The following is a 27,762-nucleotide window of genomic DNA, read 5'->3' on the forward strand; positions in this document are numbered from 1 at the left end:
CCCCCTGCCTAAGACCTCTGACATAACAAAATCTTTCTCAAGTTTTATGGCTGCCTGCGAGGAATGATCGGTAATTACGCTCAGCGTGCCAAATGGAGCTTTTCTGATTGTTTCGCCATGGCAGGTCGTTAAGGGCTACAGTGGGCTCAGGCACCGAACTACCCTGCAGCAGGGCACAGCAGTAAGTGACCCTCAGCACCATTTCCAGATTGGCACAGACCAACCAAAAGACACTGTCCAGAGCATTCATGATGTTTCTATTCTTTTTTTTTTTTTGAAAAAGTGGGAGGGGGAGACAGAGAGAGAGAGAGAGAGAGAGAGAGAGAGAGAGAGAGAGAGAGAGAGAGAGAGAGAGAGAGAGAGAGAGAATGGGCATGCTTGGACCTTCAGCCTGCTAAAAAATGAACGCCAGCCGCATGCGCCCCCTTGTGGTGCATGTGCGACATTGCGTGCACGCATCACGGTGCATCTGGCTAAGTGGGACCTGGGGATTTGAACCTGAGTCCTTAGGCTTCACAGACAAGCTCCTTAACCACTAAGCAATCTCTCCAGCCCTGTTTCTATTCTTTAGAAAGTGACGATGTTAAAACTGGAACTTTGCAGAACAGCTCTCGTGGTCTGTCCTAGTGGGTCTTTGGCCCCATGGCCTAGTTGCCCGGAAGGACAAACTAACTTGGGCTGCAGAGCTGGCTTAGTGGGGATGAGTGCTGGCCATGAAAGCGTGAGGGCTTGAGAGGACCTGAGGCTGCTGGAGTTCCATTCCTCTGGGCCTGTATAAACAGCTGGCATGTCTCTAACCTCAGTCCTGCGGGGAGCAGAGACCCAAGAATCACTGGGGCTCATGGAAAATTGTAGATTTGTGTTCAGAGACAGTCTCTGCCTCAAGGAAATATGCAGATGAGTGATAGAAAAGGACACATGGCATTCTCCTCCGGCCTGTGAACGCATGCACACATACACTTGCATATGTTGCACACACACAGGTACGAAGGGTAGACTGCCTTCCATGGCCTCACCAGCATGGGCACCAATGGAGCAGACTCCAGTTTTAACCTCACATTCTCATGGTTTTTGTGTCATAACAGATAAGTTCTCTTTATTTTATTTTGGTTATTCAAGGTAGGGTCTCACTCTAGTCCAGGCTGGCCTGGAATTAACTATACCTAGTCTCAGAGTGGCCTCGAACTCACGGCAATCCTCCTACCTCTGCCTCCCGAGCACTGGGATTAAAGGCATGTGCCACAACTGGCAACTAGTTCTTTTTATAAAACATACAGCTTGGGGCTGGAGAGATGGCTTAGTGGTTAAGGCACTTGCCTGTGAAGCTAAGGACCCAGATTCAATTCCCCAGGACCTGCGTAAGCCAGATGCACAAGGGGGCACGTGCATGTGGAGTTCATTTGCAGTTGCTAGAGACCCTGGTGCCGTTCTCTCTCTCTATCTGCTACTTTCTCTCTCTCTCTCTCTCAAATAAATAAACAAATAAAATATTTTTTAAAACACAGCTAGATTATATTTTGAAATTTGACAACCTCTGTCTTTTAAAAGCTCAATTCTATGTTTTCATATGTCACGATCATGCACTTTTGGACTTATTTCTACTATCACGGTGTTTTCTACTTTCTGCACTTGTGTGTGTGTGGTGTGTATGTATGGTGTACATCCATGTATGTGCTTGGATGCACACGTGTGGAGGCTGGAGGAGGACATTGGGTGTTTTTCTCTATGACTCTTCTGCCTTATTTTCCTGAGATAGACTGTCACTGAACCTGGGGCTTACAGCTTTCTGGTTAGACTGGCTGACCAATGAGCCCCAGGGATCCTCTTGTCTCTCTCTGTTCATCCTGGAGAGCTGGATTCTAGGCCTATGTGCCCATGCTTGGCTTTTTATGTGGGTGCTGGGGACCGAACCCAGGTTCTCACATTTTGTGTGGCAAGAATTTCTACTCACTGAACCGTCTTCCTGACCTCTTTTGTGTTTTATTGGTTAAATATTTTTATTTATTTATTTGTAAGCAGAGAGAGAGAGAGAGAGAGAGAGAGAGAGAGAGAGAATGGCCATGCCAGGACTTCCAGCCACTGCAAACCAACTTCAGACACAGGCACTGCTTTGCATCTGGCATTAGGTGGGTACTGGGGAATCGAACTCAGATCATTAGGCTTTGCAGACAAGCACCTTAACTACTAAGCCACCTCTCCAGCCTCTTTTGTGTTTTATTGTTTGTCCCTTGGTTTTTATATTACTTGAGATTAATTTTTTGCTATTATTTATTTATTTATTTGAGAGAAAGAAAGAGGCAGAGAGAGAATGGGTGTGCCAGGCCTCTAGTCATTGCAAATGAACTCCAGATGCATGAACCTCCTTGTGCAGCTGGCTTACATGGGTACTGGGGAATTGAACCTGGGTCCTATGTCTGAGCAGGCAAGCCCCTTAACCACTAAGCCATCTGTCTAACCCCAATTTGAGATTTTTTTATTAACTTTTCCTCCTTTACTGATTTGGAAGTTACCTGAGTGGAAAAATTAATCATTAGCTCTTCTCTCTCTCGTTTTGTTTTCTTGAGGTAGGGTCTCACTCTGGTTCAGGCTGACCTGGAATTAACTATGTAGTCTCAGGGTGGCCTTGAACTTAATTCTTCACTATTTTTTTTTTTATGCAAGCCCAACAGACTGTTATTTTTTTTTGTTTGTTTTTTATTTACTTATTTGAAAGTGACAGACAAAGAGAGAAAGAGGCAGAGAGAGAGAGAGAGAGAGAGAGAGAGAGAGAGAATGGGCGCGCCAGGGCCTCCAGCCACTGCAAATGAACTCCAGACGCCTGCGCCCCTTGTGCATCTGGCTAACGTGGGTCCTGGGGAATTGAGCCTTGAACTGGGGTCCTTGGGCTTCACAGGCAAGCGCTTAACCATTAAGCCATCTCTCTAGCCCCTGTTATTTTTTTTTTTTTTATGAGAGAGAGGGAGAGAATTGGCATGCCATGGCCTCCAGCCACTATAATCAAACTCCAGACGCTTGTGCCACCTTGTGCGCATGTGTTGTGCGCATTTGATTCAGGTGTCCCCCATAAACTTAGATGTCCTGAATGCTAGCTCTCCAGCTGATGGATATTTGGGAATTAAGGCCTCCTGGAGGGAGTGTATTGTTGGGGGCAGGCTTATGGGCCTTATAGCCAGTTTCCCCATGCCAGTGTTTGGCACACCCTCCTGTTGCTGTGGTCCACCTTCTGTTGGCCAGGGAGTGATGTCCACCCTCTGCTCATGCCATTGTTTTCCCCTGCCATCGTGGAGCTTCCCCTTGAGCCTTTAAGCCAAAATAAACCTCTTTTTCCCAGAAGCTGCTCTTGGTTGGGTGATTTCTACCAGCAATGTGAACCGGACTGCAACAATGTGCAATTTTGCACGTGTGTCACCTTGTGCGCCTGGCTTACAGGAGATCTGGGAAGTCGGACAATCACAGCCTTCTCTCCAGCCCCACTATTTGCTTTTTACACAACCTATAGCTCACTTACTTTATCCATAGTGCGACACTCATAGCATCCTCACATTCCTACTTACTGCTGGTTGACGTTTCCTAAGCAGTGTCCTTCTTCCTAAAGTATGTCCCGTAATAAATCTCTCCCCTGGGATATGAGACCAACAAATAGGACACTTACTCTTTGCGTTTCTTCTTTGTGTTCTTCAAAAGGATTTCTCTCTCTTTCTGACTCTTGGAGACAGTTCTGCCTGTAGTTTACTGCCCCCTCTAAATATTACCAACCTCATAGTCTACAGCCTGTCAGCTGACAATGTTTTCTCCATCATAAGCACTTTGCTTTCCTCTTCGGTGTTTTCTAGACTTTCCTTTTTGTCTTTGTCGTTTGCACTTGCGCAGTGTGTCCGTGCCTGCATTTTACTCGAGGGCAGGTAGAGGACTGGGTGCTGCCCCAGGGTGAAGATCCGTCTCCATCCATCAGGACGGGACGCACAGCTGGCCCCGGCCCAAGGCAGCAAAACAATAGCAGCTGTGAGGTGCGGGGAGAGCTTGTTATTGAATGTTTCCTGCCCGCTGGGCTGTGGGCTCTTCATTCCTCAGGGTCGCTTTGTACTGGACACTTTCGACCCTCTGGCCACAGCACAGTTGCACAGCTTGGCACAAAGTGGAGTTGAAACAGTCCACTGGGCTGGAGAGGTGGCCCAGAAGGTAAAGACACGTGCTTGCTTGCAAAGCCTAACGGCCTGGGCTTGATTCCCCAGAACTCAGGTAAAGCCAGATGCACAAAGTGGCACAGGCTTCTGGCCTTTATTTGCCTATACCCACTCTCTTGCTTTGTCTGCCTCTTTCGCGCTCTCTCGCTCTCTTAAATAAGTATTTTTTTTTTTTAAGGATAGTTTTCTGCAGAGAGATTTCTAGTCTATCCAGGTCAACTCCAGCCTGTCCAAGGCAATAATCAGCGCTATTTCTCTACTACTCCTAAGACGTCCCTCTCCCGGCACCTCTGAGGTGGATACAGTGCACCATCAACATGATTTGAAGACCAGGCATCTGGGTGTGCAAATGTTACTGTGATTCGAACATGCATGGACCCACTGTACCCTTCCGCCTCACTTCCCTCAAACGTTGGCATTTGGCTGGCGCATGTCCCTCCTCCAAATGCAGTTTCCATTTCAGAGTCATATACAGCATTATTCAATCAGTAGGCTTAGACAGACAACACGTAAAGTTCAGGTACTTTTCACCTGGAAAAGGGGACAGGTGTCACAACATGGACAGATGGGGTATTTTAGCGGAGCACACCTCTGAGGGTGGGTGCGCTGTGTTCAGATTGTGCCGTTTAATTATTTGTGACAACCCTACCAAGCATATGCGATGATTTCCTGCGGTATACACTTATCAGTAGAGGCTGGGGAACGTTGATGATGTTCTCAAAATTAGCTAGCCCAACAGCACAATGGAAGCACTTCAGGATCAACTGATTTGTTTCACTCTTTCATACTGCCTGGAGGAGCCAGCTCTGAGTAGATGGGACTTGATTATAAACAGAGATGGGTTGAGGAATCCGTCTTGGGCTGAAGTGAGTGAACAATTGGGACTTATTAGTGTGTGTTGGGGAGTGCATGCATGTACACGTGTGTGAAGGTCGAAGGGCAACCTTGGGCATCATCCCTCAGCTATCACACACCTTTTTAAAGACAAGGTTTTACATTGGCCAGTTAGGCTACAATAGCTAGCCAGTGAGCTCTAGGGATCTTGTCTCCCTCTTTCCAGCACTGGAATTATAGATATGTGCTACCACACCCAGCATTTAAAAAATTATTTTATTTTATGTACATGATAACAGGTTATACTCTTTTTTTAAAAAATATATATTTTATTTGCCAGGCATGGTGGTGTATGCCTTTAATCCCAGCACTCAGGAGACAGAGGTAGGAGGATTGCAATGAGTTCTAGGCCAGCCTGAGACTACATAGTGAATCCCAGGTCAGCCTGGGTTAGAGTAAAACCCTACCTCGAAAAAAAAAAAAAATTTGAGAGAGTAACAGAGGAAAAGGCAGAGAGAGGGAGAGAATGGGCACGTCAGGGCCTCCAGCCACTGCAAACGAACTCCAGATGCATGCGCCCCCTTGTGCATCTGGCTTACGTGGATCCTGGGGAATTGAACTGGGGTCCTCAGGCTTCGCAGGCAAATGGCTTAACCACTAAGCAATCTTCCCAGCCCCAGGCTATATGCTTTTATTCCCCTATGCATGCTTCCATTTCCCTAGGGCCCTCCTAAGTGTAGTTGTGATACTCACTGTAGTGTCAAGAAGGCCTCAGTCAGTCCCTGTTGCGTAGTGGGCAGGGGCCGGGGAGACTGTGCCTCAGGGTATTGCTACCCAGTTTGTGGCTCTTACAATCTTTTCCCTCCTCGTCCACAATGTTTCCTGAGCCATGGCAGGCCTGCTGGCAGTTTGATTTAGTGTTGAGTCCTTTATAGTCTCTGGATTGGTTTTGATGGGCTTTGATTGATGACTGTCTGTCACCGCTGCCCTGGAGCTGATTGTCAGGCTAGCACTAAGAGCAACATTCATGTCACAGCTTCCTCTGCAAGTTCTTCTAGGCCCTGGAAGATGTGGTAGAGGTGGCACGTCTCATGGGGGGAAGTAGGCTCTCTTCCTGTTGTATCGACAGATCTTGGTTCTCCTCAGTTTTCTCTGCCATCTGTAAAACAATACAGACTTTCCCACCAAGAGTGAGAGTAGCTTGGGTTAAAAGGAGAATGCAGTTTTTTGCAAGACTTTTTGGTGTGCAAGTTACTCTTGTTTTCCAGAGGGCACTGGGAGCTTCCCCCTGAAGTCTGTGACCTTACTGACTGTGGGATTCTGACCCGATTTCCTGAACCAGGTACAAATTCTCTCCCTGAGCAGGCCTTGTGTCCAATCAGAGAATAGTTGGTTTCTTGCAGAGTCTCTGTGCCACTATTGCACAAGTGTGTACTTCCTGTCCAGCTGGTTGATTTGATAGTCTGCAGGGTCCCCTGCTGATTCAGGACGTTGGTGACCATGGTCTTCCAGCAGCTCCCATCGGGCTCTCTCCAGCACTACCAGGACTGTCCAGGAGGGGGTTTGTTTCCCTTTTGGTTTCCCCATGGTGTTCCAATGTCCTGTATATGCCCCGCATTTTTATGTGGGTCTTGGGGATCAAGTTCAGGTCCTTATGCTTGCTAAGCAAGCACTTTACCTCTGAGCATCTCCCCAATCTGCTTCTCATCTCTCACTTACATTTTCCCCGTGATTATGGCAATGGTGCTTCTAAGAAGACAGCAGCTCTAGAAGGTGCCAGCCGGAAGCAGAGTTTCACCAACAGCTGGTCTTTGTTACCTTAACAGGGACCAAGGATAAACATATGCAAATTCTGGCTTCTCAAATGCGGGGTTGCAGAATGCAGCACCACAGGTTCAAGGATTATGTTGACACGTTCAGTTTCTTCTTGTTGCCAAGTGACAGAACAAAGCAGTGATAATCATTGGGTGTGCTCCAATCCAGGCTTCATGCTAACTTATTCATGAACGCTACACTGATGTTTCCCTAATCTCATAAAAGGTTTATAAGCATACAGGAGGGAATATACAGAAAAGTTTTAAAAATTTAGTAATCGAATGGCAAGTTTTCAAATTGTGCTGGAAAATTAAAGTAATCGTTCTTGTTCTGTGTGACAAGCCTACGCTAGGATTCTGAAGTAGTGTGATGTTGATGTAGGTACAGTCTCCTGCCCTTTTTGTGGATTTGGCAAAAAAAAAGGGGGGGGGAAATAGGTCTCTAGGTCTATGTGAAGCAAAACTTTGCTAGAATATCATGTCCAATTTACTTTAAAAAATATTTCTTATTTATTTATCTGCAAGTTTAGGCAAAGAGACAGAGAGGAAGAGAGAGAATGGGCACACCAGGGTCTTCTGCTACTGCAAATAAACTCCAGATGCATGCACCACCTTGTACTTACAGAGTACTGGGGAATTGAACCTCAGGTTGTTAGGCTTTCCAGGCAAGTGCCACTGAACCATCTCTCCAGCCCTCATGTCTAATTTTTGCATCCCAAGATATAATTATTCTTTAGTCCTCCTTACTGTAAAAGGCACCTGACTGTGCAGATGGCTTTTTGTTCCTTAAAGGCAGTTTGAAGTTTGAAGCTTTCCATTTTGCTTGAAAAATATACATGGAGTCATGTCAGTCTTCTTCCATTCACTAAGATTTGAGACATCTATAACTGGTTGGTGGTGCTTGAGAATGCCCCTGTCCACAGAAGAAGAATCATTAGCTGGCTGGTGGTGGTGGCTTCCAAGACAAAGAGGGCAGATGGGGAGAAACTGCTTACTGGGCAAAAGGGTTTTACTTTGTACAGAGAGGTTCTGAATTAGGTAAATGACAGCCGCAGAACTTCATGAACACAAGACATGCCCCTGACTTGTTCATGATGAATTTTATGTTATGTGGCTCTACCTTAATATGTTTTCAATACCATGTTTCACATGCCTCATAGAATTGGCAAGACAACTATAGACCAGGCTTAGAAAATGTTAAAAAAAAAAAAAAGCCACGTAAAATATCAAAGACTTTATGACAGAATGATTTTGGAGGGACATTCTGGTCTGAGGCTGAGGCTGAGCTTGCAGAGGTAGAGAGCACTGTCACCCCATGAGGAAGAAGGATGGGCTACCATCAGAAACCAAACCTTCCCTGTTCCTGCATCACTTCGTTAGTGCCGAGCAGTGAGGGGGTCCATCTTGTTGGCTGAGTCAAGTTCAAGTGCTAAGTAAGGCAAGAATTCAGACTGTCCATTCCTATGTAGGATGACAAATCGCATAGGATTTCACAGGTCAAGAAATTCAACAGAGGGGCTGGAGAGATGGCTTAGTAGTTATGGTGTTGGCCTGCAAAGCCAAAGGACCTTGGTTTGATCCCCCAGTACCCATGTAAGCCAGATGCACAAGGTGGTGTATGCATCTGGAGTTCATTTGCAGTAGCTGAAGCCCTAACATGCCCATTCTCTCTCTCTCACTCTGCTTCTTTCCCTCTCTCAAATAAATAAATAAAACTAAAAAATAAACATTAAAAAAAAAAAAAGAAATTCAACAGAAGACTACCTCCAAAATGGAAAGTATCTGCTAGATAACTAAGCTTTTTGTGGATGTAAACTGATGCAACTAGGTAAAACTGAGTCAGACAATAGAAATCCTGGGAAGACTTTTAAGGATGTTTGTAAATGATGGAAAACTTCAAAGAACCACTGAGAAAATTTGTTAAGATTGCTGGATACAAGACAAATAAATATACATGTATTAATAGTTTTTCTAAGTCATTAGAAATTGAATAAAAGGGGCTGGAGAAATGGCTTAATAAGGCACTTGCCTGCAAAGCCTAAGGACCCAGGTTCAATTCCCCCAGGACCCATGTAAGTCAGATGCACAAGGTGGCACATGCATCTGGAGTTCCTTTGCAGTGGCTAGAAGCCCTGGCATGTCCATTTTCTATCTGCCTCTTCTTCTCTCTCTCAAATAATAAATAAATAAATAAATAAATAAATATTAAAGATGGAATTAGCTGGGCGTGGTGGTGCACGCCTTTAATCCCAGCACTCAGGAGGCAGAGATAGGGAGGATTGCCATGAGTTCGAGGCCACCCTGAAACTCCATAGTGAATCCCAGGTCAGCCTGGGCTAGAGTGAGACCCTACCTTGAAAAACCAAAAAAAGAAAACAAAGGAATTAAAAATACTACCATATATTATGTACATATGCCATATGCCAATACCACAGCATAAAAATAGTTAATATTAAAAAATACATGACAAAATTATAGGACCCTTGTGGTGAATACTTACAAAATCATATTGAATGACACTTTTTGAACAAATAGAAAGACAATAGAAAGCTTTCTGTGATGGAAAGAAAATCCACAAGAATATCCAAAATATTATGAAAAATAAGAGAACACTTAAAATGTTATAGAAAACAATTCCTATATGATATTAAATAGGCATAAACTAATTTGTATTATAAATATGACAATTCAGTTTAGTTATAAGATGGTGGTTTATTTAATGTTATGTTTTATAGCTTACTACAATATATAGAACAAATATACATCATTCTGTTTAACTCAAACAATTGTCTGTCCTCAACACACACAGAGTTCACTTAACCTGGGAGTAGGCATGCTAACTTTTTCAAGCAAGTGCTTATAAAAAATTAAAAATTTGGGGCTGGAGAGATGGCTTAGCACTTAAGATGCCTGCCTGCAAAGCCAAAGAACTCAGGTTCAATTCCCTAGGACCCACGTAAACAAGGTGTACAAGGTGGCACATGCATCTGGAGTTTGTTTGCTGTAGCTTGGAGGCCCTGGTGTGACCAATCTCTCTCTCTCAAATAAATAAATAAAATAAAAATTAAAATTCTCTTATTTGAAAAAAAATTAAGATTTATTTATTTGCATTCTGTGGGCATGCCAGGGTCTCTTGCTACTCAAGTGAAACACTAGATGCTTGTGCTACATTGTGCCAGCTTTATGCGAGTGGCTGAGGAATTGAACCTGGGCTGGCAGGCTTTGTAAGCAAGCGCTTTTAACCACCGAGCCATCTCTCCAGCCCCTATGCATGCTAAAATTTAAGTGATTAACTTACCAATTGATATTTAGAAAGAGTACTTTCCATGTTTCTGTGTTGATACATATGTGTGCATATGATGTGGGTGTTGGCTGGTGTTTACAAAGGCACAGTTTGACAGAAGCTGTAAGGTACTAAGAAAGAAGCACTGAATTAATTCCACCATTCTCTTTTGAAATGTGACACACATTTATTCTAGTTTTGGACATCCATGTTTCAGTTTTGCTTCTTTTCTTTTAAATATATTTTATTTAAGCCAGGAGTGGTGGCGCATGCCTTTAATCCCAGCACTCGTGAGGCAGAGGTAGGAGGATCATCGTGAGTTCAAGGCCACCCTGAGACTACATAGTGAATTCCAGGTTAGCCTGGCCTAGAGTGAGACCCTACCTCGAAAAACTTAAAAAATAATAATAATAATAAAGAAGATATTTTATTTGAGAGAGAAAAGAGAGGCAGACAGGGTGACGATAGGTGCAGCAGGGCCTCTAGTCACTGCAAATTAACTCCAGACACAAGTGCCACCTTGTGCATCAGACTTACGTGGGTACTGAGGAATTGAACGTAGGTCCTTAGGCTTCACAAACAAACACCTTATCCACTAGGCCATCTCTGAAGTCCCTAGTACTGTTTCTTTAATAACTACTTCAGCAATGTTAATGGCCAAAACAGTTGTTTCTAATATGACCTTTCTGTTGAACCAACCCATGATTTTAGGCTAATTCTTCCATGTCAGGGATGAACAATTTTAATTGATTTTAGAGTTGGTTTTTTTGTTTTGTTTTGTTTTTCACGGTAAAGTCTCACTCTACCCCAGGCTGACCTGGTATTCAGTATGGAGTCTCAGGGTGGCCTCAAACTCATGGCGATCCTCCTACCCCTGCCTCCTGAGTGCTGGGATTAAAGATGTGCACCATTATGCCCGGCCAGAGTTGCTTTTTTAGATTGCTTGGCTCAATCAATTTCACATTTTAGCCACTGCTCAATGCCTCAGCCACCCACATTGACACAAAAAGTGGTGCAAGCATTTGGCATTGTTTGCAGGGGCAAGACACCTGGCACGCCTACGCGCATGCACGCACACACTCGAGCACATAAATAAAAACCAATTTAGGGACTGAGGAGAATGCTCTGTGGCTAGGGGCACTTGTTTGCAAAACCTGCTGTTGGGGGTTCAATTCTCCAGTACTCACATAAAGCCAGATGTACAAAGTGGCACATGCATCTGGTGTTTGTCTGCAGCAGCAAAAGACCCTTTTACGTCCATACTCTCTCTCTTGCAAATAAGTAAAAACAACAACAACAAAATCAGATTAATTTTTTTAAATTTATTTATGAGAGAGAGAGGGGGAGAGAGAGAGAATGGATATGCCAGGGCCTCTAGCCACTGCAAATGAACATGTGCCACCATGTGCATCTGGCTTACATGGGTACTGGAGAATCAAACCTGGTTCCTTAGGACACACAGGCAAGCACCTTAACCACTAATCCCCTAAAGATATTTTTAAGTCACTAAGGGGACTAATACTATAAAGTCACTGTGGTAGAAAATAGCTAATGTAGTACATATCGGAAATGCTTGGATGGATCTAAAAATGCTATGAAATTGAGATTGGCCTTCAGGTACTAGTATAGAAAGATTTTGTATATTAATCCAATCTGTCAGCACAGACTATAATGATGTTGTATGACCCAAGTCTGAATGATTAGAAGCAATAGATTTATTTTTCACTTATTTTAAAGGTCTGTTATATCTTCGAAGGGGGACTTTTCTGTTTGCCGCATGAGCTCAGGGAAGAGAGGAGCCACCTTCCCAAATGTTGCCCGCAAACCAACCAGAGGAAAGATAAAAATCTAGAGGGCCTCAAATAAGCAATTTACTGCTCCTGTTCCAAAGTGACAAGTTCTATTTGCCTAGAGTACAGCCGCCTCCAGACCAGAGGTATGGCCCACTCTACCATAAGGGACTGCAATCCAGCTCTGTCTGATCCTCTCTGGCAAACAACTGTCCCATGGTGAACAGCCCGTGACTTCCACAGACAGATTTGCTGGTCAACAGTTCAGTGTGTCTTTTGTCACAGTCAGAATGATTGTTCCATCTGAGGAGAGACAACCCAAAGGTCCCATGGAATCGACTCGATTGAGTTGCATGTGGCTCAAAGTGGACTTTTACTGCTAGTCTCCAAATCAAGGGATGGAATACTTTGGCTTCTTTATGTGTTAATCTGTGAAAAAGACTATTTACTGCAAATACAGGAGTGACATGGGCATTGAAAACTCAGTACCACTCCTATCCACCAGGGAACAATGGAAGTCATAGCTCTCACTGGTTCTACTTTGGGGGCACAAACTATCTGATTACTACTCAATTGTGCTTGTTGGGAGGGGCTCAACATTCATTTTTGGCCAAAGCTCATCAATCTCCTTCTTCTCCCCTCCTTTCCCTACCCTTCTTTCTTCTTCCTTTTTTCAATCCTTGGCCACATTTGAGGTGGACATTGGGAGAATATATTTAGGGACCAAGCAGCTTTGTTAGTCTGTTACCTCCTGTAGAAAGTTGGGAGCCAGGCTGGAGAGATGGCTTAGTGGTTAAGGTGCTTGCCTGTGAAGCCTAAGGACCCATGTTCTACAATCCAGATCCCACGTAAGCCAGATGCACAAAGGTGAGGCAAGTACAAGGTCACACATACCCACTAGGTGGCACAAGCATCTGGAGTTTGATTGCAGTGACTTGAAGCCCTGGCTCTCTTTCTCCTCTCTTCAGTAAAATAAAAATAAGTAAAATTTTAAAAATGTTCGATGCCGGGCATGGTAGTGCACACCTTTAATCCCAGCACTCAGGAGGCAGAGGTAGGAGGACTTTCGTGAGTTCAAGACCACCCTGAGACTACATAGTGAATTCCAGGTCAGCCTGGGTTAGAGGGAAACCCTACAAAAAGTAAGTTGGGAATCTACAGATTATTCTATTTTATTTTTATTCTTTATGTTTTATTTTTTCTGAGCTAGGGTCTCACGTTAGCTCAGGCTGACCTGGAATTCACTGTGTAGTCTCAGGGTGGCCTCAAACTCATGGCAATCCTCCTACCTTTGCCTCCCAAGTGCTGGGATTAAAGGCGTGCACCACCATGCCCGGCTTTCTTTTTTAAAATATATTCTATTTATTTGAGAGACAGAGAGAAAGGAACCAGGGACTCCTGCCACTGCAAACAAACTCCACATGCATGCGCCACCTTGTGCATATGACATTACTTGGTTACAGGGGACTCAAACTCCGGCCATCAGAACCAGGGCTAGTAGGCTTTGCAACCAAGTACCTTTAACCACTGAGCCATCTCTCCAGCCTATCAGCACAATTCGTACCTTGTTATTTCCTTACATGATTTCAGCCAGCACTGAGTCAAGAGCCACCCACACTTTTTACAAATACACCCTTCACAGCTCCTGTCTTTGGAAAACCATTAGGCATGGGTGGAAGACTGGCTTATCTAACTGAAGATTAATTGGGTATTGGTATTCCTAGATTTCTAACAAATGTTAATATTTGGGATGTGGGAGTGAATCAAAATTCCTGGGAATTGAGTGGTTCTAATTATTGTTGTGTGTGCTTACATGTGTGTGTGAATGTTGGCATAAACATACCATGACGCACGTGTGGAGGTCAGAGAACCACCTCTGGCTTGGCCCTCCTCCCGCCTCCCGTGGTGGGCCTCCCCAAGGCCTTGCTCAGCTCTGTAGCTCTGCACATGCTTCAGGCTCTCCAGGAAAATTTGCCTGTCTCGGCGCCCACCCCCACCAGCCTGACGATCACAGAAGCCCTGGCTTCCAGCTCTTTACATGGAGTCTGAGGATCAAACTTGGGTACTGAGACTCAAGTGGTAAGTGCTTTATCCACTGGGCCACTTCCCTAGCCCTGATTTTGACATATTTTTTAAAAAAGTATTTATTGGGCTGGATGGTTTAGTGGATAAGGTACTTACCTACAAAGCCAATGGACCCAGGTTCAATTCCCCATGACTCACATAAGCCAGATGCACAAGGTGGCGCATGCGTCTGTTCATTTGAAGCTGCTAGAAGCCCCGGCAAGCCCACTCTTTATCTGTTTCTCTTTTTTAAAAAAAAAAAAAAAATTATTTATTTGAGAGCAACAAAGAGGCAGAGAGAGAGGAGAGAGAGAATGGGCGCAGCAGGGCCTCCAGCCACTGCAAACTCCAGATGCGTGTGATCCCTTGTGCATCTGGCTAATGTGGGTGCTAGGGAATCGAGCCTGGAACCGGGGTCCTTAGGCTTCACAGGCAAGCGCTTAACTGCTAAGCCATCTCTCCAGCCCTTCTCTCTCTCTCTTAAACAAATATATTTTTAAAAAATTATTTGAGAATGAATGGATGGATGAATATGGGCATGCCAGGGCCTCCTGCCACTGCAAATGAACTCCAAGTATATTTGCCACTTTATATGGATGCTGGGGAATCGAACCTGGGTCATTAGGCTATGTAAACAAGTGCCTGTAACTGCTGGGCCATCTTCCAGTCCTGATTTTATTATCTTTTTAGACAAGTTTATTTCTTTTTGAAATATTCTATCGTATCCACACCCTTTCTCTGCATTGCTTCTTCAAGTATTTCCATTTAGGAAATGCTCAAACATGGGTCAATGCAAAACATCTATACAATGTGACATTTGGATCTTTTACATCAATGCCACCACCACACAGAACACAAGTCAAAACTGCCGATTTTAGGACTTTTGTTTCCACAACGTCATTTCTTAGGATGATGCTGGCCTGACAGGATGTATGAGGCAACACACAGGAGGCTGGGCGCCCGTTAACTCTGCTGGTGGCTCGCGGGGTGGCAGACGGGGCAGGGACGTGCGCTCAGCCCGCAGCAGCACCAGCTCCCAGACAGACATAAGGTCCTTTCTCTTGTGTCCCTAGTGCTCCTGGCACTGTGGCCTCACTCTTAAACGCCACATCAACAACCCCTGCAGTTTGGGGGCATGACTAGATTTCTTCAAGCAGTTGATGGCTCTAAATTGATTACTAACTTTTAATCTCAAGAGAGTTGTAACACTTCCCTCTGTTTCGGTAATTTTGACTCATTTGCCTGGAGATAGGGAAAACATGTAAACTTCCCAAAAACACTGGACGGAACTCCCACTCAGGAGCATTCATGGGGTTTGTTTTTAACATAGCTAGAGGCTTGAACAAATCAGTATAATGGTTGTATTGTTGACTTAATTTTGTTGCTTAAAGGCTCTCTCCTTTTAATTGGCTGGGGATGAGAAGTTATGGCCTCTTTTGACCCTGGGTGTAAATTTCTAGACTTTATTTCTTTTAGCCTTACTTACAATCTAATTTCTCATCTAAGATCATTTCTTCCTTAAGCTATCTTACCAAATACAGGTAATATAGTAACCAAGACAAGCTACTGATGATGTTATCCGAAGTCTCTCAAGAGAGGTACATTTTCATCCAGCATTACCGTCTAGGGCCTATAGGCGAGTTTATGAAAGCTTTCACCATAGGATGACCACCTTGTGTGGTGTCACCATCTGTAACCTACACCGACCCATCTGAATGGCTGACAGAGGAGGTGGTTAAGGTGACACACAAGAACATAAAGCCATTGTGTTTCCAACTCATGTTTATTCATTTCCTGCCTCAACATTCTCAGGGAGGACGGACGGACATGAAACTCCAGACGCGTGTGCCCTCTTGTGCATCTGGCTAACGTGGGTCCTGGGGAATCGAGCCTCAAACAAGGGTCCTTAGGCTTCACAGGCAAGGCTTAACCGCTAAGCCATCTCTCCAGCCCACAAGTGTTTTTATCTCCTGTATGTCACATGTAAAGGGACTGAGAATGAATCCTAGGACAAGACTCTGAATGAGGACATAATTTCTAACAGCACCAAGGTGACGAATCAAACAGCAACCTGGCAACATTATTTGGCAACATTATTTTATTGCAAATATTTACTCAAAAACTACTGTATACAGCAGAATTTTAAATTGCTATTTAAAGCACTTAACATTCAGTGAAACAAAATTTAAGAATTCAAAGCACATTTTAAGAAGTAAAACTGCAGCGTCTTAAATAAAATTAGTACTTCAAAGCAAATTACCAGTTGTCATGTCACTCATTTCTATATTTGAAATATCAATTTAGCAGCCAACTTATGGATAAATTAGGCTAATTTCCAAAACCTATTCTTTGCTGGAGGTCCCACTTGAAGTTCCTATTTTACATGAAAGGAAAGTCACTTAAACATGGTTAACACAGGCAGAGGACATGTGCTCAGTCACTGCTTCCAGTATCTACATTCAACCATACTTTGGTTTGGCTTCCAGACCATCTGAATGGGTCTATTGCTACAGATCATTAAAACAACAGCAGAGGCATAATGGCTACGGGAGTTTCCATAACGGATGTCCAAGGAGATTCTGCACAGCTTATTCATTAACCAAAAGCACATATATAAATTTATATTTTAACAATTTCACTTTCACTGAAAGTTTAAAGGTAAGCTTACAGCCCAGCAGGCTAACACTTGCATGGAGATGCACAGACTCTATTCCGTGTACATGCTTTGACAGACTGGAATGTTAAAGGAAGGCTGAAATCGAGTAAGTCAACCCAGCACTCAAGCATGCTTCGTTTACCAGCATCATCTTCAAAGTCGGCCTCCTCAGCAGCATGTCCGTATCTGTTACTGGCAGAAGGTGCTTGGCTTCCCCACTCTCCCTTCACATTAAATAAAGGGATAAGAATGGTAAGTGTAAGACCAATTTAAGTTTGAAACGTTTTATTAATAAAACTAATATTCTCATAACCATTCCATGTTGATGACCAACACTCATTTTTTCAAAAGGTGAATGAGCTGGAGAGATGGCTTAGCAGCTAAGGTGCTTGCCTGTGAACCCTGAGGACCCAGGTTTAATTCCCCAGTACCCACATAAGTGAGATACACAAGGTGGCACATGTGTCTGGAGTTTGTTGACAGTGGCTGGAGGCACTGGCATGCCCATTTTCACTACCTTGCCTCTTATAGTAAAAAAAGAAAAAAAAATTTAAACTGAATGTGGTCCTTGGATGACAAACTAAGCCTTCACTAGGATTCTGTTCAGCTTTTTAAAACTTGGAAATTCATACTCATCATGCTCTCCTTGGTGGATTGATTTAATAAGCTTGCCATACAGGTAAAGTGTGTGAACGACTTCTCCACACTTGCCTGCTTCTGAATTCTACCCCAGCACCACTGAGCTGGCTGGACAGCACAACTCGGAATGCTTTCTGATGATCATGGACACTGTGGGTGACTAGATCGCCTCAGCTTTCTTTTCTTCCCTCCTCCAGGTCTGCTGCTGTCTTTGTTTGGGATCTGTTTTCTCCAGGAACATGACCTGCATCATCTGACCCTGGGCCATCAGTGCTGACTAAAGGATCACCTTTGTGGAGGATCTCGGCCTCATGCTCAAGTACCTCTGATGGCGTCAGAGGTTCCAAGTGAACACTGCCTTGCTCACTGACATCAGAACTAACAGATTTGGGTTCATCTCTTCTTAAAAACTGATCAATGCTGACATCACCTGATGTTAGCCTCAACTCTTTAGCATTCTTGGAAGAAAGCTGAGCACCACTGGAGTTTTGATCTTGACTTTGATTACATGAAACTAAGTTTTCTGAACATTGGTCGGTCTTCAGTTCCATGTCCTGATGAGCATGCAGCATTGGTTTCTCCTTTTCCATGTGCTTCGCACCAACACTGGAACCAAAGCTGAAGATTTCCTTAGTGCCAGCGGCCTCATCGGCATGAACTGTGTCACTCTCTTTATCCAAAACTGCTCTGGGTTCTTTAGTCTTTGTTGCTGACAGACTTACATCACATCCATTTTTTCCTCTGGACAAAGCAGCTTTATCTTGCTTACTGAAAAATAAATCCATTTATTACTTATATTTCTTCATAAAACAATGTATTTCAACACTGGTAAAATACGTACCTATTCTAAGAAGTTAAACAAAAAGCCAAGGGATATTTACCTAGCAAGCACACCTCATTGTGATGTTCCAGCCTGGGAGAAGCACATCATATAAGAAGGCCGGGGTCTCTCCATGAGGTAGTACAGACTGACATTGTGTTTGTTCACATCCCTGGCTAATACTAGTTGTATTAACTGTAGTTAAACTATTACATATATAGCATAAAGATAAAAATGGAGAAATTATGCAATTTAAAAGACTTCTGATATCGTAATTTGTAGCATATTAAAATTTCTTTAATAAAGACAATACTTTAAAATATGCTATAATATTAAGTTTTTAACAACTCATAATATCATGAATCTAGAATGTTTCATAAGAACCATTCATTACTAACACCAAAATACAAAAATTCAAGTGAATTTTTATCAGTATAAGTATTGTTTTATATCAACTGACTACAATTTAAAGATATATACTTTTTCCTTATATTTACCTTTTAGAACTTGATGCTTCTGATTTTCTTTCAGTCACATTACATCTTGCTGTTTCCTGAAATGATTAGAATATTTTTACCTCTGTGATTAAACATAAAGAAAGGTATTGTTATCAAGTCAATTGTTCTAGTTACAAGGAACCTAATTGGTCAACCAATCACACTAAAGTAACAGGAAACCTTCTGAATCTACAGTGAGCACAAAATAATTCCCCTTTTCAGCTGTAGAATTTAAAAACTGTTTTAAATCCGTAACATTTCAAGCTTCTCAAACAAGACCAAGAGGCAGGTAGTTGTCCACATATCTTAAAACCTATTTTCTGCTTAGCTTTATTTTTTGTAAAGTGCAACAGACTCCCATATTTGTTCATAATCTTATTGATCATATTAGATTATCTCAAATATGTCATTAAATATTTTATGATAAGAATAAAAAGCTATTTTCCTTCATACTCTTGAATATGGACTATAAAAATGTGGACTGTAGTTACTTGAATAGAAAAATTGTAACCCTGAGTTTGAATGACAAAATACATTGAAAAAAAACACTTGAAGTTTTGATTTCATATTTAAGAGTTAGAATAATCCTACTGGCAAACCAAAAATATGTAACAGTAGACAAACTGAAGAAACAATTTTTCAAATCTGTGATGGGAGGGAAGAGTATAGGAAAATCTCAGTATTCCAGAAACTACAACAACATTGTATAGCAATGATTACTAAGCACATATAATGTGTGTGTGAAGTGGTATGTTAGAAACTTCACATTTACAATTGCATTTAATCTTCACATTAGATATCATAAATTATCTTTTTACAAATGAGAAGTAATTAGGTTAAGTAGAGCATCCAAAGCAGTACAATAAAAGGGGTAAAGGCTGAAATCTAGGTCTAGCCCTTAGCAGACTGACTAAAGCCTGGGAAACGGATAATGCTTCTAGTAATGCTCATCTATCTCCAAACTGCTAAAATGAAAGAAAAGAAATAAAAGATTTTTACTCATAAAAAGCAAGAAAACACTAAAAAATGCTTAATTACTAAGGAGATTTCCACAAAAGTTTATAAGATGGAAAGTGGCTGAAGGAGTGGAAAATGCCTTAATAGTATGGAGGAGGTCACAATGGAATGTCTGCAATGGGACAGGGCAAGAAAACAGTTGACTTGTCTGAAGAAAGTGAGACATCTGGCATTTAGGAAAACTCAGCACAATGTCTAGTGCACAAAAGACAAAAGTTGGGCTGGAGAGAGATGGCTTAGTGGTTAACGTGTTTGCCTGCAAAGCCAAAGGACCAAGGTTCCATTCCCCAGAATACACATTAGCCAGATGCACAAGGGGATGCACATGTCTGGCTGGAAGCCCTGGCATGCCATTCTCTCTGTCAAATAAATAAAATATTTTTTAAAAAAAGGCAAAAGTGAAGCTGAGGGAAGGCTAAGAATCTGATTGCTCCCTCCCTCCCTTACATAAAAGCTAGCTACCCCTTCCCTCCCAACAGGCCTTTCATTTGTTTCTTGGCTCCTTCTAACCCATGGGCAGCCTCATGGATCCTTAAGTTTGATGTCTTGGTCAAGTCCTAGAGTTCTTGAAATGAAAAAGAAATTAAAAAGAAATACCATAAAGACCCAGTGAGACAGGGCTGGAGAGATGGCTCAGCACTGAAAAAGCTTGTTACAAAGCCTGCTGACCTGGATTCAATTCTGCAGCTACTACCCATGTAAAGCTGGACAGGTTATTTGTTTGCAGCAGAAAGAGACTCTGGTGGCATGTTCACATACGTGCCCACATACATGCATGTGAATAATGTTTTTTTTTTGAAATGATATTTTTATTTATTTATTTTTATTAACATTTTCCATGATTATAACATATATCCCATGGTAATTCCCTCCCTCCCCACCCCCACTTTCCCATTTGAAATTCTATTCTCCATCATATTACCTCCCCCTTAAAATCATTGTAATTACATATATACAATATCAACCTATTAAGTATCCTCTTCCCTTCCTTTCTCTACCCTTTATGTCTCCTTTCTACCTTACTTTCTACCTTACTGTCTAAAGCCAAAAATACAAAATTGCAACCCAGCCTTCTAACATTTATGAAAGAAAGACATATGACAACGTAAGACAAAAGAACAAGTCTCTCATATCAGGATCATCAGACGGTCCGCACTGCAGATCCCAGACACCGATGTGAAAGAAACACCACATGCTCACTATGGAATAAAAGTAGAGGTGAACATCTGAGATAAGATGTGTCCACTCTTTGGAAATCACACCTTTCAACACTCACTCAAGAAAAAATTGATATTTTCAAGAAATTACACCAACAATTCTTTCAATTATAGAGTTAAACTTTACCTTGGATATGGATTCTTGTCTTTTAGTGGGAGCTTCAATTCTTAAGCTTAAAAGCAAAGTAAATACTCATTATTTTATATTATACTTAACTAGAATTATAAAATAGGTCTTATACATGCTTAAACTAAAATGTAAATCTAAATCCATGTACAATTTAGGCTTGCCAAGCATGTGTAGGGTTCTTGGGTTTGAGCTCTAGCTATACAAAGAAAATAAATATTTCCTACTCTAAAAACAAGAGAATTTAAGCACATGGTCTTTTTGCTAAGCATGATTTAAAATAAAAGAAAAAACACATAAGCAAAACAATTTTAGCCAGGCGTGGTGGCGCACGCCTTTAATCCCAGCACTCGGGAGGCAGAAGTAGGAGGATCTCCATGAGTTCAAGGCCACCCTGAGAATGTAGAGTGAATTCCAAGTCAACCTGAGCTAGAGTGAGACCCTACCATGAAAAACCAAAAAAACCAAAATAAAACGAAACAGACAATTTTAAGCAACTTTAAAACTTAAGTTGTATGCTTGTATACACAACATGTGCTAGCACTTAGTGACTTCAAGGCATAAGATGAAGATTTTTATTTACTGTGACATTCAATGTGAAGACCTACTTCAATATATAATTAACTTACTCTGGAGTAATACACACACAAAAGTAGAATTTTGATGGTAAATCCTTTTTAAAACGATCCTAAGTGCTGTGCATGAATAATTAAGAAAGGTACATAACATCTTGAAAACTTTATAAAACTAACTTTTGGGCTGAGGAGATGGCTCAGTGGATAAAGCACTTGCTGTGCAACTCTGAGTATCTGGGTTCAAATCTTCAAGACTCCACATAGAAAGGCAGAAGCTGAGCTGGAGGGATGGCTTAGCGGTTAAGGTGCTTGCCAGCAAAGCCAAAGGTCCCAGGTTCGATTCCCCAGGACCCACGTTAGCCAGATGCACAAGTGACTGGAGTTCATTTGCAGTGGCTGGAAGCCCTAACACTCCCATTCTCTTTCTACCTATGTCAAATAAATAACTAAATAAAAATAAAATATATTTTTTTAAAAGCCAGAAGCTGTGCCTAGCTTCTGTAATCCACATGAGTCTATGGCAAAAGGGAGGTAAGAGGGCCTGGCAAGGTCACACGTCCTCAGTCTCCCCCTCCTCTCTATCCCCGCTGCTTGCAAATAAATATTTTAAAAACCTAACTTTTCTAAGAATCTTTGCTTCAGAAAATACTGAGTACTACATATCACTTGATATCATATATTGAAGCCAACATTAGTATGTGTAAGTAGGGTACCCCACCTCGCATGAAATGCTATTAATGTCATTAAAAGTGATTCACAAACTCAATTGCTACATATAAGGGGCAATATTTAATATTTAACATTTACTGAACAATAAATTCAATGTAAACAACTAAGGATAAATTTCTTGAACAAAAATTAAGCAAAGTATTTCCCCTGGTTAGTCAATGAAATACAGAATCATTAAATACTTTTTTTTTCAATTCTGTTAGAACACATTTTTAAATCAAGGCTATATGTAGCTGGAAGCTCAGTGGTAGAGAAGTGCCTACCATGTACACACACACACACAGAGCAGGAAATGTTAATATTTTGCTAGATATTAATAATTATATGAAATTACTTAGCTATATTACAGGTAACACATGAAACTTATCTATATGGCATATAGTACACGAAACCAAATAGATCATGGCCTTTTTTGTTGAGTTACTCTATTAGAAGCATATTATAATTAGTAATTTATTTGTTGGTGACACACACATTTAACCCCAGAACTTGGGTGGCCAAAGTAGGACTGCTATTGAATTTAAGGACAACCTGAGACTACATAGTGAATTCCAGGCCATTCTCGGCTTAGAGAAAGCCCTTACATCAAAACAAAAAAACAAGCTAAAAGTATTAAACATATGTAAAAGCTGGCAAAATACAAACTGGTCAGAAAGTATTTTACAAAATTTTTTTTTACCATACTATTGAAAATGTTATCAAAGACCATATATTTCTTACGTAAACAGTATGACCATTATCACTTTCACATGTCTATAATTACATGTTATATGTTAATTTTATGCAGCAAAGAAAAAAGCCATGAAGTATGTTTAACCACCAGTGCTGCCATTTCACTGGGAAAGTAAGCCCTCATCTTCAATGGAGACTGGGGCTGGAGACTTGAACTGCTCTTCATTTTACTGGCTAAGAAAGCAGTGGGTGAGAACACAGTTACGTTGTTACTGGCACTAGGAGGCTTATTATCCTGATCTTGTTCTGTATTATTATTAATCTAGTACCCTTTGAAGAACAGACTTGTAATAACCAGTGAAATGTAGAAAACTCTAACATCAATTAGATCCATGTGCTATAAACTTCATCATTACATATTCACCACTAAAATGTACACTACTTTAAAATTTTTTTTTGGTTTTTCAAGGTAAGGTCTCACTCTACCCAGGCTGACCTGGAATTCTCTATGTAGTCTCAGGGTGGCCTCGTACTCATGGTGATCCTCCTACCTCTGCCTCCTGAGTGCTGGGACTAAGCGCCACCATGCCTGGCAGCACACTGTATTTTTTAACAATATACATTTTAATATTCAGAAATTTAAATAAAACTACTAATACACCATTTACATTTTCAGAAAAGAAAAAAATTTATACATGTCTTCCTTACACAATAAAGATACTTGCTGAAATAGTTACCATTTGAGATACTTAATTACTATAGAAAACACAGCCAATGTGCTAAGCTCAAAGTTCAGAGCTGACACCAGGTAATTATACTTCTCACTCGAGAATATGGCAGTGTTTTAACAGAAAAACGTAGCATGGTATTTAAAATAAACCCTAAGATGACCATGTTCAACATGAAGAGAACAGAAGAGCTGCCTTTAATTTCAACAATAGTGACCAGACTACAAGTACTAAATATTACTTCTCCATGGACACCTACTGAAATTAAGGATATTCCCTTTCCTCGAGAGTCTAAAATGAAATGAAACCTGCATTCTTCTGCAAGGAGTCACAGTTGCAGGTTCTTGTGAGGTTTCACTCATACTATGAACACACAGGGTCGGGACAGAACCAAGAGGATTAAAACATTCAGGCTTATTTCAGTAAGGCCATATTCTTTGTTTCCAATAACATTTAAAACCCAAAACCTTTTTAAATGGTCATTTAAAAAACGTAATGTGCAAGTTAGTAATATCTGTAAACAATGAAAGAAAAACAAGCTCAAAGACAGCTGTACAAGGAAGCAGCAGTGGACCACTGAGACAAGGACTGAAGCAGAGACTGGCCGGCCAGCACTGAGACCGGACGCAGTGGTCGCCAGCAGATGAGGAAGATGAGACTTCACACACCTCTTCCTCACTGCCTTCTCTGAGAAGTGTCATAGATTTAAGAGTGGGCAAGGTGCCTGAGCTACTGTGTGTGCACACCCCAGTGTGCCAAGTGTTCTTGTCCTCTGAGTGCCATCAAGAAGACAAATGTGAAGAAGACATCTGCAGATCTGAGGATGCAAGAGTACACGGGGACTGAGCCACCATGACGGGGACAGAGGAAAGGAAGCAGCAAAGATTACAATGACACGTGGCTCTGCAGGCAGAGCGGGAGTTATCCAAGGAGGCCATCTAGAGCAGCAGAAGTCAAACACCCTGAAAGGTGATGGGAGGACATGATGGAGACCCCCCCAAGTCTCATATCACAGGAATATTGGGCAGAAAAAATAAACTGGTAGTCACAGTCAAAACTGGAGGTAGCAAGGTCACTGTAGAGAAGCAATGCTGTCACCACACCAGTTTCCATACTAAAATCAGGATGTGTACATCACTAAAAACCACAGGCTAAGTCAGGAAGTTAGGAATCTCCACATAAAAGTACAAGAGAAAGGCATGTGTGGTGGCACATGCCCTTTACCTCAGCACTCAGGAGGCAGAAGCAGGAGGACTGCTGGGAGTTCAAGGCCACCCTGAGACTACTTAGTGAATTTCCAGGCCAGCCTGGGATAGTGAGACCCTACCTTGAAAAAAACAAGCCAAAAAGAAAAGAAGTACATGAGAAGACACATGACCCAAATGTCTGTAGAGGCATTACAGAACAATGATCACACTACTAATCAAGATAAGGGACTTACAGGGGAAAAAAAACAGTTTTGCAGGAAAAATAAATTCAATTTGGGACTTGCAGTATATGCACATAAAAACACTGATCACTCCAAACATTGTTTCTATCTAGGTAACTTCAAAATCAACATGTAGCATAAGACCCCTCCATTTTTATTAGTTTTCTACTCAGTTGATAATTTAATTCAGACACATACTGTCCCTTGGACTTGAGTCCTATGAGGTTATCCAGCCGTGCCACTGCATAGATGAGAAAATCTGAGGCCTGCAATGCTGAAGTAACAAAGCTGCCAAGCAACAGAGCAGGGTTAAAGGTAAGGACTGCTTATTACTTCACATCTGCATTGCTCTGCCTCAGCAGACTGCTCTCCTGTGAAGCAGGCTTCCCCGTGACCTCACCTGGAAACAAAGCCAAAAAGCTATTTCTCTGTCTTGAAGTGGTTTGAAATGTTGAAATCAAGTCTCAAGTTAATCTTGCTACATAGTCAATTTCTGTATTCTCTGCTCTAATACTCTCCTGCCCATACATCACAGACATACTGCCCTACAACTGGGAGGCTAGACTACCATCCAGTATTATGAATGTCACTTGTTGCCTATCATTAAGAGAGAGACCAATACACTCCCACAAAGGCAGAAATCTATGCTGCCAGAAACCACTCGACTTCATGTACTACCTACTGACTAGGAATTTCATGCCAGGGCCCCGTGTACTGTAGCAGTTCTTGTTGCTGAAAGTAGCTTATGGAGGAAAGGATTTATTTCAGTCTTGTATTTTCAAGGGGAAGTTTTATCATGGTGGAAAAAGCATGGCAACTGGTTCACATCATATCTCAGCAGCAGAAGCAAAAGCAGCCTGAATTAGCTCTGAACACCCAATAGGGTTGGACTAATCAACCCCAAGTTACACCCCTAGCAACATACCTCCTCCAGCAAGGCTCCACCAGTTGGAAACTAAACTAAGTAGGAGGCTTAATCCCAACACTGGAGGATATAAGATACTGTATATTTAAACCACTGCAGCAAGAAATCTGGAAGACGTGAAGATCTCCAAATAGTTCCAATCCTAGTCACATTTCAAGTTTAGAGAAAGAAAAGCACCCAAAATGAACTCACATGTTAAGACTGGGTTTTTTTTGTTTGTTTTTTGAGGTAGGTTTTCGCTCTAGCCCAGGCTGAGTTGGAATTCACTCTGTAGTCTCAGGGTGGCCTCAAACTCAGTGCAATCCTCTTCCTCTGCCTCCCTCCCAAGTGCTGGGATTGAGGCGTGCGCACCACGACTACCAGCTAGACTGGTTTGCTTTTAATCTCCTGCTAACTTAGACACAATGAAGACATATGACTATTTAGAATTTATCAGATTTTAGAGCTTGGATTATGACCAGAGCCAGTAATTCCTTCAAGTTAGGTCAGAAATTCACAAGTCTCCTTACATAATATTATTCAATGTTCAAGATTTAGTAAGAATTTTATTCTTACTAAATATAAATAGTTTTAAACAAAAATAGTATTTTCTCCCCCCCCCCCCGCCCCAAGATAGGGTCTCATTCTAGTCCAGACTGATCTGGAACTCACTCTGTAGCCTTAAGCTGGCTGTGAACTCATGGCAGTCCTCCTATCTCAGTCTCCCAAGTACTAGGACTAAAGGCACGCACCACCACACCTGGCCAAGACAAATGTAAGGCTTATTGAAAAATGCTGTCATTCTGCATGACAGTTACTTACCACTTTCATGTATGAATAATAATTCACTGTTTAACTGAGAGTGGTATAAAGCAGCCTTTCACTTTGGGAGGTTTGAATTCTTTGAGATAGTACTGCACAAAAACCAGATAATGCCACATAAAAATAGTATGAATGGCTTAACTACTATCAAACTAGTCACTGGTAAGGCCATCTGAAGATGCAGACTGACTGAGGGTAAACTCCATGATTACAATTGGCATGCCTATTCTTTTTATAATTATTTTTTATTTATTTGCAAGGATTCGGGAGAGAATGTGAATGGGTGTGCCAGTGCCACTGCAAATGAACATCAAACACATGCACTACTATGTGCATCTGGTTTTACATGGGTACTGGGGAATCAAAATCAGGTCACGAGGCTTTCCAAGCAAGTGCCTTTAACCACTGAGCCATCTCCTCAGACCAACATTCCTGTTTGTTAATGACCAAAACAGCATGAACCATGGCTTTGGTTATGTTCCCTACTGGACAGCCTCGAGCACTTGGTAGGGTGTTGACATGTAGTCTTGGCACCTACATGGAAGGCTATCACATCACTATGTTCTCAGCAGATGTATGGAAGGTTATCATGTCACTGTGGTCTCGGCAGATGTATGGAAGGTTATCACGTCACTGTGGTCTCGGCAGATGTATGGAAGGTTATCACATCACTGTGTTCTCGGCAGATGTATGGAAGGTTATCACGTCACTGTGGTCTCGGCAGATGTATGGAAGGTTATCACCTCACAGTGGTCTCAGATGTATGGAAGGTTATCACGTCACTGTGTTCTCGGCAGATGTATGGAAGGTTATCACGTCACTGTGGTCTCGGCAGATGTATGGAAGGTTATCATGTCACTGTGGCCTCGGCAGATGTATGGAAGGTTATCACGTCACTGTGGCCTCGGCAGATGTATGGAAGGTTATCACGTCACTGTGGCCTCGGCAGATGTATGGAAGG

At 42.0% G+C, this 27,762-nt stretch overlaps 1 protein-coding gene across 3 annotated transcripts in view; it reads right to left on the reverse strand.

Annotated features, from left to right (window-relative positions):
• Positions 1-16,088: 16,088 nt before the first annotated feature.
• Positions 16,089-27,762, reverse strand: part of Znf280d (zinc finger protein 280D) — an 85,554-nt gene continuing 73,880 nt past the window's right edge. The window contains exons 20-23 of one of the 3 annotated variants that reach the window (XM_045160177.1): positions 20,943-20,988; positions 18,582-18,637; positions 17,695-18,032; positions 16,101-16,849 (exon numbers count right to left, since the gene is read on the reverse strand). In XM_045160177.1, the coding sequence (XP_045016112.1) occupies positions 16,815-16,849; positions 17,695-18,032; positions 18,582-18,637; positions 20,943-20,988 (475 nt within the window). In that variant the 3' untranslated portion in view covers positions 16,101-16,814. Of the gene's footprint in view, positions 18,033-18,581; positions 18,638-20,942; positions 20,989-27,762 lie in introns of all 3 variants that reach the window. The other 2 variants (XM_045160176.1, XR_006639300.1) reach the window with 2 other exon arrangements.

Source organism: Jaculus jaculus, chromosome 10 (assembly GCF_020740685.1).
Source record: "Jaculus jaculus isolate mJacJac1 chromosome 10, mJacJac1.mat.Y.cur, whole genome shotgun sequence".
In the NCBI taxonomy this organism is placed as follows: Eukaryota; Metazoa; Chordata; class Mammalia; order Rodentia; family Dipodidae; genus Jaculus; species Jaculus jaculus.